Here is a 16899-nt window from a genome sequence, read left to right on the forward strand (position 1 = left end):
GTTGATCGCTGGGTTAGAACTGACTAAACAGCTCTGGACTGTACTCCAGCAAGCTTAATTTCTTGCCTGTCTCTACCTTTGACCTTCTGTATGAAATTCTATATTCAAAGATATGTAGGTATTGATGACTGGAGAACATTTAAAATAATGTAATTCTCAAACATCATCTTATCACATCAGCACTTGTTTTCCTGCCATTGTTTAGCCACAACAGAGGAAACGAGATGCAACCAGTAAAATCAAATCTTTCCCAGCTCCTGTCCAAAGACACTTTTAATCAAAACATGCCCGATAGTAAAGCACTTACTTGCCTGAGTGAGCACAGACTTCAACAGTTTGCATGCATAGCTGCTTGCCATAAAAGTAAAGGTTTAACTGTCTGGCTATCACTTACAATATATAATATCTGTACAGCTCAAGTTATATTCTTGTAGGGATACAAATTTTTTGAGAAAGAGAAAGAATGAGCTCACAAGTTTGATCCATGTAGAACTATTTGCTAAACAGTTTAAACCCAGCTCTGCCCAAAATAGCAGCAAGCTGGTTTACAAATTATTCTCTCTGGGCATTGAATATGCTATCTGAAAAATGTGTTAGTGCCTATAGGGAAATAACAAGTCTAAACACTGTTTTGTGTGTGCACGTATGCCTGAGTTCTCTAAGTAGCAAATTAGCTACTAGTTGCATGAACGAGTTGCATGAACTAGTGTCCTGCTCTGAAAATATGTCATAAAAAGCAAATTTTGACTACTTTAATCCATAATTTTTCCCTGCCAAGAAAAAGGATTATGCTGGGAAGAAAACAGGGGGATTGCTCTTTTCACCTCTCACTCCCCAGAGCCGAGGCAGACACATCCTCCTTTTGTCCTGCCGCAGCCTCGCAGTCGTTAGAGACGTCATGGAGCCTTGAGCAGGATGATGTACCAGGAGGATGACTGGGAGAAAATACTCATGCATACTTTTTTGGGCAATAATTCACAGAACATCCCAACCCTATGTGGATTCCCTTATCCAAAGAGTGCTTTTCTTGGGGTTTGAGTCAAGGGATGTGAGGAAAGAAATAATTCCCTCTACATGTAGGCATGTAGGTATTTTGGCTTCCAGTTGCTTCTTAAGGTTTAAAGGTCATTTCCTCCTCCTCCTCCCACCCCCCCCAAAAAACAACAACAACAACAAAAGACCAACACCCAAACCTTAACAACATCCTTGTATGGCAGTGTTGCAAGAAAACTGTTGCAATTAACTTGAAACCAAATTAATCTCAGTTGAAGTTGGTCTGAGAAAAAATATCTTCAAAGGAAAAACTTAAACAAAGCACCTGATATTTTGGAACAAGATAGTAGAACTTCTGGCAGAAGGCTTTGTTTGTTATCAGCCATCTTCTGTCTGGGTGTGTTTCTGTAGATATTGCAAAATTAAGGAAATTCTTCTGAAAGTATCTATGTCTATGGAGCAGTGGGGATGCTAGAAACCGTGAACCAGCTGAGTGTGCAGTGAAAATACTGGGCTGTAGTGACAAGTTCTTTCTATTGTTTTTCCTGTAAATAGTAATTTTCCTGGTGTTTTCTACATGTATTTCTACTAAACAGCAATTTTGTGGAGCTGAATGGTTTCCTTAGCATATTGCTAACACAATTCAATGCTGTGGGGTCATCAGCTTTGTAATCAGTATCTTCATATGATACTCCTGGGAACTTAGGTCCTAGGTGGACATTGCCATCACTGTCTGCAGCTGCTATATTAAACACACAGGAAAAGATGTTCTCCTCTTATACCTCCCAATCATACGTGATTTAGTAAGTTCTATTGGCTTCATGGTATTTAATCATATCTTTATGAGTAGCAGTGAAGAATTAGGCTCATTTTCCTATGTTGAACAGCAGCTTACTCTGCAAGTAGGTCTACTAATTTAAAAGTGACAGCTGTGTCCCTTATTAGGCATCACTCATCATAAGAAAAAGTGACTGAATTGGACCCATGGCATTCAAAAGCCCTGGAACAATCGAAGTCTTCAGAGTTGTTGAAACTGAGTACATACTTAAGTGCTGTGGTGGACTGGAGCATAAATTAACAGATCACAGGAGCTAAGCTTCTCACTTTTTCTTATTAGCACTCAGTTATGAGTGCTTTAACAACTTTAAAATTAAATTTCTTCTTACTTAACTCACAGGAAAGCATGCAACATTTTTTTTAAAACAAGGGAACAAATTGTAAGAAATTAGAAACGAAAGATTAGTGTTAAGAAAAAGGAGAAATCAGGGATCTGTTTCATTTTTTATTTTACTATTTTTCTTGTGCATTCCCTTTCCAGTCTTAATGGTTTACTCTGATGTTCAGCTCTGACTAGTGTAACACTACATGAGTTAATACTATGTCATGCACCTACAAATCCAAAATAACATAATTTAATCTATTCTTTCTGCACTTGGTCTAGTTTAGCTAACAGTGGAATCAGACTTTCTAAAATCACTCCCACAATTTTGAACATCAGTCTAACTTAATTGATTAGCTTTGTATGGAAATGTATAATACACAGTAATCATTATGATGTGATGTAGCAATGGGCTGCAGCTGCAATAACTTGCAGCGTTAGTATGCTACTAATGATGTTGTGATAGGAATCAAATTAACTGACACCATCAGAGAGTATGTTACAGCGTGGACTGGAAGAGTCCATTTTAGCTCCCTATACCGTTGCCTGAAACTGAAGAGGAGCCTAAAGTAGTTTATGGTTTTAAGGAAAGCTGATCAATGGATTTAATTAAGGCAATATGCTTTATCCATTTATTTTTTTTTTTTTATTCCTCTGTACTGCCAAGCCTTTCCCTGGCTAAAATGCAACACACCAGATCAGAGGGTTTTACTCATGGGATTTCTGCACTGTACTAAAGAAGCAGTAAAAATCTCCTGAGACCTAGAGGGAATGTGGATGATGAAACCCTGCAAAGAAACCTAAGTGAAGGAAAGAATTTGTCTCACTTTATTTCTATCCCAGCTTTGTAAAACTCTGTAAAACAGCAAAGCAGCCCTTTGAAAAGCTATCCACCTTGACATGGAGTTAAAGCTGCGTTTCTGCTCCTTTGTTTTCTGTGACAAAACTTCCACCGACTTGATTGCTGCATTTGTTCTGCTCTTGCAGTTAGACCTTCACAGTCTCCTGGTGGGATTGTTGGCAAAGGGCTGCAGCATTAAGTGCTACAACTGTAATAGTTCCTGTAGGTCAGAGCATGCTCTCCTTTTCATGTCTGTTCCTATAAGTAGGACTGCATGATTAAGAAAACAAAGTTTGGCTCATGCACTTTGTGTTTTTCCATATCCAAAAAGCTGATCTGAAGGAATGTTGATGAGAAAAGATAATATTGAAAGAGATCTTTTTTTACCCATTAAACTCTAGTCCCGATCTGATGATTTTTCAGCAGGTGAAGCCGGCACTAGCATGAGCCAGAGCTCACCGAGTTGCTGGGATCTTTCCATGAGTTCTGGTGGGCTTTGGATGACGCCTGCAATAATGAGAACTGGCAGCTCCTGCGGATGCACGAAGAGTGGCGAGTGCCTGCGGCCAGTCCAGCCAACTTGAAAGGAGCCCTGTGCATTAGGACACGGGCATTATTGTTCTTAGCTGTGTTTTTAAAAAAGTAGAATGTGGTCAGTGCCTGCAAGCAAATAAATTCTAAGTTTGTGTGTAATTTTGAGGCAAAATAACTGTAACTGCCAGGCAATCTGGCCTTCCGGAAAAGTAGGAAATAGGAGCAATACACAGTTCTCTTATCTAAATGTTTATTCTCCTAGACTGAATTTTGTGATATAGGCTAAAATACAATTATTGTTTCATCAACTAAGCATTCCCCTATTCAAATCATTGGCACAGTATTTATGCAAAATGCCAAAAAAAATCACTAAAGGAACAATTCAGTGGCTGTATTTTGGTTTCCTGTTATAATGACAGCGGAAATACCTCCATGCTTTGCTTACTGAAACATTAACAAAGGAAGACATCTGTAGCTAATCTGTTTATTTAGACTGGATGAGAATACCCTAATTTCTCAAAATACTTAAACAAAAATTTTCAAGTAGTTCAGGAAATTTAAACAAAGAACTTGGGGACTTGAGTATAATGGTTCATTGCTAATTTTACAAGTACCTTGTTTTTTATTTGCAGTGAGATCACAATGTTTCCTTTTCATCTGATAAATATGTTACTGATGCTTCCCAAAAGGGATGTAATCACATTGACTGGACAAGAGCAGGATCTCAAAATATATTTATAAACCTCCATTTTAGACAATTCAAAATATCAAAAAAATTTTCAATTTCATTTCTCATATATATGATTATGAAATTAAAATTCAACTAGAAATGCTGAACAGTTTGTGCTTTGGAAAACCACCTAGTTTCTGTCTCCATTGAGACTAGCTTGTGTTGTTTTGATGACTAGATCCTAGTGTTCATGTCCAACTTGACTGAGAATCTGTAAGATTCTGAATATTCCTTTATTGGCACTTATCATACTTACCATAACTTTCATTGACTTGGCAAGACATTCTTTTGATTGCCAACACTGGAAATTTTGCATGAGCATTTTCAAAATACATTACTTACTTATACATATTCTGCATATTTTAGAAATGCTATGCAGAAAGCAAAATCTAGCAGTGTCTGAAGAGTTAAGAATGGAAGAACTGTTAGTGAGACATCCCCAAGGTAATGTCAGAAGGGAAAACCGGTATTTTTGATAAAAACTAAATGAGATTACTAAAAGATAATATGCAGGGAAAGATATGAGGGGTACAGAGAGGCCTTTCCTGTGAAATTCCCCTGGAAAGTTGAAATAGCGAGGATGGTTGCTTGGTGGACATGCAGTAGAAATGACTGGAGAGTTTGGAGGAGGAGTAAAAGAGGAAGAAAACAGAAAATGTAGCCTCCTTATGTTCACTGTTTGCTGCTTCAGTCAACCTACACATTCAGCATACAAATGAGTTGCTCAAAAATTCCCATTACTGCCTCATAGAAGTCAGAAAAAAATATTTTCAGAATATGATTTGGTGGGAACAGGAAAAACCACCCCAGTGGCACTGAACACTGAAACTGTTATTCACCTTTATAAAGCTGTTTGAACAACGAGTTCACTTGTAATTAAAAGGCTGTCAGCTCCTATGAGGAACGCTCTGGACGGGCTGTACAGCCTTGGCAGAAAATGAATTCTCTCAGCTTCTCTCTCAGCTCCTGCTCATACCTTACACGAGGTGAGGTTCTGCCCTTATGTAGCTACAATTAAAAGAGTGGACCGATGATTTGAAAAATATCAAGGAAATTATTATCATCAAATGTGAACATTTTTTAATTCACCCCCTGATCTCCCAACATTAGAATATATATGTCAAAATAGATTACGGTTATTGAGTTTTAACTGATAACTGTATCATTCTGAATTTTTCTCTTTCTTTTCTTTCTCTAGTTAAAGACAGGTTTGTTCTTTTCTTGTTCTTAACTTCATGCTAAATATTCTGCTTTGTAGCTGATATGTAATTCTGGACAGGAAGGGGGGAAAATGTCTTTCACCTTCACATTCTCTCCTTCTCGCTTTTCTTTTTTCTTTAAACCCAAGGTCTTTTCACAACAAGACTGCGTTTGCCACATCTCCTTTAAATGGTAAAGATTCCTTTCTTTCTTCACCTATGACTCCACAGCAAACTTTCTTTTGTTGCATCTCTTTAACGTTAGTCTTTTCAAGATTTCCTAGATCTCTCGTGGGAGTTCTTTTCACTTTTTGGATGTTTCTGCTGAGTTTGACATCAAAAGAGTATAGCTGTTGAAGGACAGAGTTTAAGTTTAACATGTTTTCCTTATTTCTAGTTTAAAATACATCTCATGCTTAAATTGCAAGCTGACTTTGGGAAGGAACTGGAATTATACACCACAAAGTCTAGTGAGGAAGGTGCTTTCTGAAGTAGGTGCATATATAAGCACAAAGGACCCCTACCCAAACACATCCTCTGCATTGAAATTCTTGCCTAATTTGCCAGTCAGTGGTAGAGTACTGGGGTGTTTATTTGTAAAATAGGGACCCTGAGCACTTCTTAATTGCTGCAAGAAATACCCAGTGCAGAGGAGAGGGAACTCTGGTGACAGTCCGGTCAAACAACAGCCCAAAATTAGAAACCTCTTCCACCAAAGAAATACAGCAGGCAAAGTTCCTATTTCCTGTTCTGTTTGTACAATACACTCTTAGGGCGCTCTGCATCTCTCACTCGTGTGGCACTTATTTTCCTGACCAGTCTTTTCTCTCTTCTTCAGGTCAATATTGGTATTCTTATTGCTGTGACAAGAGTTATCTCAAGAATCAGTGCAGATAACTATAAGGTCCACGGAGACGCCAATGCATTCAAGTAAGTTTTTCTCATTCAAATTGCACTACAACAATTCAATAATCTCAAACTAACCATGTCATGTCATAAAGGCAGGTACCATGGACTTATCCCAGAACTTATCCCGTAACATTCCTCTTTCAAAGAAAACAGATAATGTTACAGGCAGCATATTATTCTCTTGAATGCAGCCAACAAACCTATACTTTATGAAAGCTGAATGCTGCACAGGATGAAGCCTGTGGTTCAGCACAAGCTAAGGTGTGTTCCTGCTTATTAGAGGCTCCAGTGTTTGTTGATTCATAATTTTCCTTTTTATTAATTGAGAGGTTCCTCTTCTTGCTATATTCAAAAATAAATCTTGCAAAGTATCATCACTGCACTAGGGTATTACAATTCCACTCCTTCAGAGGGTAAATCTTGTTTCTAGCCCCAAGTCAGAACAATATTTAGGCATGTACTTATCTTTAAGACCCTCTTGATATTACAAAGCACATAGACTTATGCTGGATTTAAACGTGTGCTTAAATCCAAGTGTTTCTTTATATCATGGTGCTTTGAGCCTCTTGGGATGGTGGCGTCTCTGAGAGCATAACATGTTTAAAATACTGTGCCAGAGAGGTGAGAGGGGAAGTGTACAGTAGGCATGGAGCTGTAGCTGAACACAAAAGGACAAATTCTGATTTCCAAAATCCATAGGATTGTATATATGTTGAATATTGCATTTTTTATCTTGTATCTTCTAAAGGTGCTTTAATCCAAATATAAAATCCACTGTATATAACTCAATGAATATATGACTTATAAAACACAAACCATCATCACATTTTTATTCTGTTTCTGAGTCACAGGCTATTCTGTGATAAGGATTTGGTGTCACTGCCCTGAAACTGTGACATGAAAAATCATTTTATGCTTGAAATACTTGTGTAATTTTTAAAATGCCATTAAGTTTTCAATATTTCTGACACTTTTCTAATTGAATTTAGTTTAGTTATTGTATATTTATCCAGCAGGAAAAGAAAAACAGTAAATAAGTTTACACAAAAATCTATAAGATAATTACTTTGCAGTGAAATGAAAACACTGGGAATTAAAATGACTGTTGATTCAGGTTTGGCTGAGTCTTGGTGACCTTCAGAAACACACAGGAAATATAGAACCTTAGGAGGCAAATAACTGTGTATTGTCAATGCCAATTTGTATATCCTATTAGAGTTATGAAAGCAAAGGAACAACCTCCATAAATAGAACAGGAGCTACACAGATAGCTCTATGTACTTAGACATTTCATTACTTGAATTCCAGAGAAGACTTGATTCAATACACCCTGTACCCTGCATACTGATCTACAGATATATGTATTAATAAAGCTATATATGTGTATATATAGTAAAAAAAAATATGAGTAATTGATATAGGAATAAGAAGAAATGCATTTTATCACGAGTAAATGTTCTTGGTCTAAATAATTTTAACTCTAGATTTGGAGTGGTGGAGCGCTGTATTGAAAATGTGATTTCTGCAGACACCCTGGGCAAAAAGATGATCCTTGTTCCAAGCTTTTTTTTTTAATTCGGTTTTAGGCTTTGATCTAACAAAAGTAATAGTTAGTGGGAAGATATATCTGAAAGCATTCAATCATGAAATTACTGGTTAGGCAGAAATATGCTTTGGTAGAACGGCTTTACTCATAGAATTAAATTAAAATTAAACATAATTCAAGGTAAACAGAAGGTAAACAATAGCTCTTTTTTGTGGATATTATTAGAGAAAGGCGTCCTCAGAAAAAATGTGAAATGCAGAGGAGATAAATAGCTGTCCAAATCAGATCTTAAAAAGCATTTGTGCCCTGATTCAACACGAGTACTGTATTTATATCCTGATTCAATGCTGAAGCATGGTAAGTTAGGGTTTAATCTACAAAGGATGTCACAGAGAAAGTAACTGGACTTACTGCTGGACAAAAGAGAAAAATAAGGCCTTTGTAAAACAGGATTTCTTTTTTCTTGTCATAGAATGATAGAATCATAGATTCGGTAAGGTTGGAAGGGACCTCCGGAGATCATCTAGTCCATCCTCCCTGCTCAGCAGGGTCACCTAGAGCATGGTAGACAGGGTTGCATCCAGGCGGGCCTTGAAGATCCCCAGAGGAGTTGCTTATACAGTTGAGAAGTTGATATATCTAGTGTAAACTGGTATGTCATCCTGTTTTCCAAAAAAGCCAAGAAAGAAACAAAACAGGGTTCTGTTCTGACCCCGGTATGGGAGCCGTGAGCCACGGCACAGAGCCGTGGGCAGCGCGCGAGAACGGGGGAGCACGCGCAAGCGAAGCGGTGGCACGGGGCTCGCGGGGAGCAGGCAAACGCGACCGGCTGCCGCCCAGTCGCTCCCGGCCGGGGCTGCAGGGCGGCTCTTGGGTCGGGGAGAAATCACTTAATTAGGCTGCAAAAGGCTTGGCGTAGCGTGAGCCCGAAGCAAGGGGCCCGCGAGGCCTCCGGCCGGGTGTGCGGGCAGCTGGGCAGACACTGGCCATGGGGGAAACTGGAGTACGTTAGAAAGAGCTGATCGAAGACCTGCTAGAAACACGTCTAAATCCGAAAGGCGCAGCGCGCTTTTGGTGAGACGGGAAAGCGCTTCGTCAGTTCGCTGCGGTGAAGCGGCACGTAGGGCAGAAGGGTTATTATTTCTTTTTTTTTTTTTTTTTAGGCCTGTATTTGTGGTTTTAGAGAGCAAAAGTCTGTAAAGAAAACGAGAGCCACAAGGGCGAGGAGCTAGGGAGGGGAAGCCTGCTCGATCCAAAGACTTGAGAGAAAATAAAGAAAAAATAGGGATTTCAGTGCTGCGTTTTCAAGCTGGGATGAAATTTAAGCGGAAAGGCCTGCTTCTGCCCCGCGACTCATCCCGTCGGGGTCCGACCGGCGCCCGAGCGGCGCCGACCTCGCCCCGGCGACGATGGCGGCGGCGCGGTCGCCCCGCGGCCGTACCCAGCGAGCTGCTCTGCCCCCGCGACGGGCCCTGCCCCGGCCCGGGCCCGGGCGGGGGCACCCAAGAAACCGTTGCGAAAAGACGCCGTTTGGGGCCACGACGGCATCAGCTTGGAAAGAGGCTGACGGCCGGAGGAGGGCTCGGCCGGGGGGCGTTCAGTTTCCCTAAAGATTAGGTTACTTGGCAACGCGAGTGGATATTTCCAACCAGGCCTTGTTTCTCTTGGCAACAGACAGCGATAAACTGATGTAATTATTTACAGTAATCTGTCCTCGTTTTCCAGACGGCAACAGCGTGACGTGGCCGGGAAGATTTCCTAACGCCTCCCGGGAGCAAAATGCCCCCGGAAGGGCCTAACGCGGCAGCCGTGGGCTTGCTTCAGGCTGCGTTTCCTCAGCACCGTTTCACGCTCTCTTTACTGGGTTTTTACATTATTTTTCGATTTTATTTCACCAAAAGCTTGAGCTTCATGTTTAAAAGCAAAATTAGAAAAGGAAATTCTTTAAAGAAGAAACCTTTTTTTTTTTTTTTTGAAATCATAAAATTAATTCAATCAAACTCTGCATTGCGGGCTGATGAGCCTTTCCAGGTTCAGATGTGGCCTGTCAGACAGCATCTTGCTAATCATTTTATTCTCGTTTTAGAAATATAGGTGGGGGCATTTTCTCTTTTTTCGGAACTAAATAATAATACTCCCAAAATAAAATATGGGATAAACTGAAGAAGAAGCATGGAAGAGTAAAACTTATATGGATATGATACATGAACTACAGGAAAAAAATAGTTTAAGGTCCAACCAATTATTTATTCAAATTAAAATCATTAATTAGTATATGATAAGAGATGTTAATTAATGAATAATAGACTCCTGCAGCAGTCTGGATACTAAAACATTTGGGAGATGCAAGCTTTTTCTATGTGTGAAAATAGTCACTAGCATTTGAAACTTCAGTTCTTTAAGAATAGTTTCTTGGTAGGAACTGAGCAAGGAATTATTAACAGCTCCCATTTATTATCTGAATTTACTTGAGGACACGTGTTTTTGTCTTGCATTCTGAGGCATACCGAAAGCAAATACACAGTGTATGAGCTGTGTCAGTTGTGACTGATTATGCTTGAACACTTTATTAGATGAGACGCTACAGACTCTAAGCAAAATAATTTTGTATATTAATTCAGATGCTTATTTCTAAGGATGTTTTGCATCCAAGAAACAGCTTTTTCCACCAAAAAAAGCCTGTTTGAATGTTTTTTCTTTATACACCCCTGAAGAAAATACCTTGAAACATTTAAATGTGTACATACCCATTTGTTTACACTATCCATCCTTCTTGACTGGGCCCTCAAATAGGGGATAATTAATCATATATTTGTGTTTAAGCACATGAGTAGTCACTCTCTGAGCTTAATGCAGGTAAAGCCAATTAGTTAATGGAATTGCTCACGTGCTCCAAGCGGCATATGATTACATTTCAGAATTATGGACCATTTGAAATCTTCTTCTTTCTTATTCCTGCTGCATGTAAATTCTTAATTCCTCTCTTGCGCACTCAGTTACTCTTATTAGGAAGCAAATAGCTTTTCTCTTGCTGCTTTGCCCCTTCGAAGTCTCATTGCTGTGCTTGCGTGGGAAGAGTTAGGCTCTTATGGTGAGAATGGACATCTAATGTGAGCCGCGTGTTACCCGTGTGCACGTTTCATTACACAAAATGGGAACTCTTCCCCCGCTAAGTCTGTCTGTGTTTTGATCAAATGAGCTGCTTGGCTCCCGGACTACTAGCGTTAAAGTATAGTAGAGTTTTCATAGACCTTAGTTTTGCACTGAGACTAATGTGAATTGTGTCAGAGGAAGAAATGCAAAGCACATCTCTGTATCTGTGTTCCAGTAATGGTTTTAGTCTAGAAACAAAGGTACCATGCTTAGCAATACCACTGTGCTTCCACAGCTTATTCACTTTTGAATCATATTTGTTCAAGAAAGACAAAGTTTCATTAACTTAAATCTTGATTAAATTGCCAAGTCCAACTCTTATTGAATACTTTCTCACTGCTTGCTCTGAAATGGCCCAATGAGTTGGAAAAATCTGTATCATTTTTATAAAGTGTACACTTCCAAAGGTGGCGAACCAGAAGTGATAGCTATCATAACCATCCATGGAGAAAGCAATTACAACATCATTAGAAATATTTCTTAGCTTTTTACCCCATTCTTTCTTTCATTTTACTCATTTCCTTCATCCCACAAAGCTCAATCTTCACTCAGTAAAATAATGAAACTGTCTCTTAGTTCTCTACTGAGGGGAAGGAATAACATTTTTTTCTTTTAAGTTAAATTAATGGCTGAAAACTGGAATGAAAGATAGCAGCTTCAATGCATAGGAGCAAAGCAGGGTTTCAAGAAAAGCTCAACAGGGCAATCAAGTAATGTAAGCTGTTGTATTAGCTCTTTCCATGTTTTTGAATGCAGGATAAACCACTTCAGATGAAGCTGAAAAGATAACACGGTGCATAGGTTTAATGTGAAACCGTTTCTTGTTCTGGTTATTTGAGGGAAAAAAAAAAAAAAAAAAAAAAAAAAAAAAAAGCTGTACAGCAAGATTTTCCTCTGACAGATACAACTAAGAGCGTGCTCTCCTCCAACAGCTCATGATGCTGCAAACATCTGCACAGTTTAACCGTGTAATTGGCCGTTCCAAACCACTTTACAAAACCATCCATTACATCCCTGCGGCACGCCAAACGCACTATAGCAAATTGCTCATCCATTTAATCAATGATCCATTCCATGTCATGACTCCGTACCGGTATTTTACATTGTTTATAAACATGCCATCTGCCTTTCAGCTCAGTCACCTTTTGTCTCTGATTAAGGTAGCACACACGAGCCCTCCAGAATAGTGTCGCTAGTTTGGCTGCTTTTATCATCAGCCATTACTCTGCAAGAGCCTGTGCATTTGTTGCGCTTTGTTCCTGTGTTTCAGTGCCTGTTTCATGCCATTTGGAACACAGCGACATCTCTTTCTAAGGATTATTTCCAGCTGTTCGTTTTCACAGAATCCATTTATCAATCACAGCACTGTCTTGAAGCAGGCTCTAAAAATACTTCTTCTACCAAAGGAGGTACTACTACCTCACTCCATAACTAAATTCCAGCTTTTTATGATAACGTTAGCAAATTTCTTTTTTTCTTCTCTCTCTCTCTCTCTCTCTCTCTCTCTCTCTCTCTCTCTCTCTCTCTCTCTCTCTCTCTCTCTCTCTCTCTCTCTCTCTCTCTCTCTTTTCTCCCCTCCAACAACAGCAAGGACAATCTGCAGCCAAACATTTTTGAAAGTTTATGGGAATTCAAGATCTGTAGCACTAGCAAATACATTCTGTGCTTTACTGGGTGACAGATGCTGTAGCTGCAACCCTTAGAGACACTTAAATGTTCCTAGTGCCTGCTTTTCTGTGTTCTGTGGGGAAAGAAAAGATCTTTTCACATTTGCTGAAGGAGGGCCATCCATTAGAAAGAGCAATCTGTCAAGTCATAGCTGCTTTCAGCAATTCTTTTTCTTGACAAATTCTAATTTTGTATAAGGAATCATGTTCCTTGGACATGGCTTCAAATAGCATGAGCTATGTACCTCATGGAAACCCTTGGAAGGAAGAGAGTAAGTGGCAATAAAGGAAATAATTAAAATGAAAATATTAAGCAATGACAATTAATGAGCTGAAGTGCTACTGCAGAGGATAATATCTTAACTCTAATTAAATTTTTGGCTCATTGACTATGACAAATAAAAATGCAGTTGGGTATCTCTTTATTAGAGGCAGAGTTTTAGACTAAAAATACATGGGTTTGAACATAGGCAATAACTGTATTAATGAGAGGTGCTAGTCTTTTAGGAACCGTAATGATAGCAATGGCAGTGCTTTCTTTACTGCAGAAGCTACTGGACTGGGAGGAAGGCTCCAGTCCACATTGTAATAGTGCTGGGCACATTTTGGACACTGCCCTGCCTCAGCACCATCTCGGGCAGCAATGCTGATCACTCTTTCAGGCTGGCCAAATAGATTATTTAGATTCTTTAACTATTCAGGATAATCCTTACATAATGCACTCTACCAAATTTTGCATGTGCAGTGGTCCTTAGCTAGGCCAGGGTTCCCCTCACTTTCCCTCTATGAGCACTATGTTCCAGATGTCTCCAAGCTTCTTCCAGTAAAAACTCAAAAGTCTAAGCAACAAATTAAGATTGAATTGCTGGGGTGGTGGTGGTGGTGGTTGTAACACAGAAGAGGGGTGATAGCAGCTTCCAAATATGCAAAACATTGCTCCAGGGAGAAGACTACTCTCTGTGACCACTAGAAAGGGGACAGATGATAGTAATAGGCTTAAACTGTTGAAAAATGCATCGGAAGAGGGTAGGAAAACAATGCAGCTGATCACCTGGGGAGCTGCTGAGTTTGTCACTGAGTAGCTTCTGGAAGGGATTGCATGAATATCTGTCAGGACTAACTTCTGACATCAGAAGTGACAACTGATCCTGTCTTGTGGCAGACAGCTGGACAAGATGACATTATGATACCTTCCAGAGCTTACTTTTTCTTTGCTCCCTTCTTCTGAGCCATCATCTTTTGTAGAAATTGGTTTCCATCCATTGTCTCTCCTTATGCAGGATTTACTGCTCAAGGGTGACCAAAAGCCTATTGTTTGTGGGCTTCAAAACTCATGAAGCCTTTGTCTGTTAGGATAGACACTAAGACACAACCTTAACAGTGATTAAAAAAAATGTTATGACCTCCTGACAGCTTAGCTAGCCTGCAGACTGCTGATGCCCCTATCTCTGAGCTACTAGCCCCTGAGAGGAGAATGACAGCAATAGATTTCACTATATAAGGCTAGGATTTCTAAAGCGTCCACCTTGTAACAGAAGCTAAGCAACAGCCAGATGGCTAATTCTAGTAGATCTCTTGGAAGAGTCTACCTTTAATACTTTAAAGTATTTTTGGGTGAAGGTGCCTGTGCACATTGATTCAAAAGGGTTTTGATTCAGGCATTGAGTTTAAATTTTGTGTGGCTGCTACATGTGACATGGCAACAGCAACAAAAGATAAATAGGTACCTCAGCTCTATCCTGCATCACGTGGTTTGAGACATTATAAAAAAAATCTCCACTCTAATACAGTGGGTGTCATTCGTTTTCAAGACAGGTAGCACGTATTTCTTTTTGATGTTTGTTACTTTAATATCTTCAACACATTAGATCTAAATGATTAAAATAAAATGGGTATTCGAGGCTAAGCAAATCTATTTTATACAACAGGGTCCACAACATACACCTATAGGTATAAAATATACCACCAAAACTTGATATTTAAGAGATGCTGGATTGTCTCAATATAAAATATAATGCTCTTCATTAAAAATGCTTAGGATATATCTGTTTTTTTATCTGAATATCAAAATAGAATGAATTAAAATTTGATTAATTGAATCCCTATGATGAAACCTTATTACGAGCATAAAGCTGGTGCAAGGCAGCTGCTATGGGAACTGATCTGGCAGGGACAAGTTGAGCTTATGAAAATCTTGAAGAAGTCAGCAGAAGTCAGATGGGATACGCAGAATTGCTCTTAGCGTGCTGAATGCGACAACAGAATCAGTAATGGAAGGATAGGAGAGAAGGTGCTTGACCAAGCCACCATTCAGCTATTTCTCACCTTCAGTAACTAGAAACCTGCATTGTGCTTATTGATTTGTGGTTGAACTAGTTCTGTGAAGCCACCTATCAGTCCCTGATAGATGGTAAAAGCTGGTACTGGAGGTGAAAGCGTATCTCTGCGGGAGATTGAGGCTGCACTACATTGAGACAAGGCTACCTTAAATCAAATCAGGATTTATATGGCATTTAATGGGAACAAAACTCCAACAAGGTTGGAGTGCACCCCTAAAGAGTTCCTGAAGAGTGTTTTGCATACACAGGAATCAGGTCAGAGATGATGTTAGCAGTTTGATACTGTGACATACAGGAACAAAGCAAATGTTTGGTTTTATTTTCCAAAGTTATCTAAAAAGAATGCAATTTCTTTACTTTGTCTGAACATTTCACGTATTCAGAGCTTTCTTTAATTCTGCACGTATTTAGCTGCTAGCATAGAGGGTATGTTCTGGTTTTTTTTTCTTTCCTTGCTTGAAGATACTCATGCTGATTTACTGGCATATCTTCCTATACTTACACATGTGTATTTTTTTTTCATTCAATTGAAAGGCTCAGTGCCTAGCCAAGCATCTCATTTATAAATAGCTCAATGTTTTCTAGAGGAACTAATGCATTAGCACAAATTCTCTCCTAGATTTAACAACTAAATTTTCTTGATGAAAACTGCAATTACCGCAGTTAAAAGAATCTATCTGGCATATCAATCATTAATAAACTATTATAATTGCTTCACATGAATTAATTCTCTGGGAGCATTGATATCTATAAAAGCTGTTCCAGAAGCCTACTTGAACATCTGTTCATTCTGAAATGCCTTTTTCAGAGCAATGCCATTTACAGAGCAAGATTGTTTGAAGGACATTGCTCAATACTCCAGAGAAAACAAGTGTCTGCTGTTGACTTGTTGTGTGACCCCTGGAAAGTCATTTAATCCTTTTTTTTTCCTGTCTCTCTGTCTTTCTTTCCCCCATTCCCCTCCTCTTTTTATCTTTTTTTTTCTTTATTTTAAATCATGCTCTGCTTTGTAAATCATGTCTCTTAGGAGTTAGGGCCTCCATTCATTAGGAGTCTAAGATGATGTCAGTGAAGTTTAACTCTTCCTTTGTACCAATATGGATTTGGGCTCCTGTGTGCCTCTTAGAATTACAGCAAGAGAAAACTTTCTTCAGGTTTTAAAATCTACAGTGAAAAGAAAGATCTTTGAAACTCATATTCCATTGTTCTAAAAATACCCTAATTTGTCAAAAGCCCTAATTGCTTTTAGACTTTAGTCCTTTAGTATCTGATTTTGAGTCATGAAAATGCCAGTAGGAGGAGGACTGTGTTGTATGAGTCACAGCTTTATGCATGGTACCAGAGTAACAATTAAATGCTGATCGTTCATCATGAAATGATACAATTCCCTGTGAACAGCAATAACTTCAAGAATTTGCTTGAAATGCTGCATTTACATTCTCAGTCCATTTATAATCCTAGAACTTCTGTGTCAGCCTTATGTAGAATAATAAGACAAATATTATAGTTATGTCATTGCATAAAGTAAGCGCTTATTTAAACAAGCACCTTGTGCGGAGCTGTTGACAACTACGTAAATCACTACGTGGCCTGACACAGCTCTTAGCTAAGTGCAATTTACATGTTTTCCTCCCTAGCATGCTCTCTCCAAATAAAATAAAATAAATGAAAAATACAAGTAATTACAATAGAAAAAAGGTCTTATTTCACTATCTAAAAGTTTGAGAAATTTTTGATTCTATCTTCAGGCAACTAAAAAAAAATGACATTAACTGTAGCAATGTTATAGGTTTTTTGAAAATAGAAATTGCAAATTATACACAGTGAAA

The 16899-nt window shown here is 38.9% G+C and overlaps 1 protein-coding gene across 1 annotated transcript in view; it reads left to right on the forward strand.

Annotated features, from left to right (window-relative positions):
- The window catches only part of ADGRD1 (adhesion G protein-coupled receptor D1), a 161667-nt gene that overhangs the window by 123629 nt on the left and 21139 nt on the right, over nt 1–16899 (forward strand). The window contains exon 23 of the mRNA XM_062590274.1: nt 6295–6386. Within this exon, the coding sequence (XP_062446258.1) occupies nt 6295–6386 (92 nt within the window). The remainder of the gene's footprint in view (nt 1–6294; nt 6387–16899) is intronic.

Source organism: Rhea pennata, chromosome 17 (genome assembly GCF_028389875.1).
Source record: "Rhea pennata isolate bPtePen1 chromosome 17, bPtePen1.pri, whole genome shotgun sequence".
Lineage (NCBI taxonomy): Eukaryota > Metazoa > Chordata > Aves > Rheiformes > Rheidae > Rhea > Rhea pennata.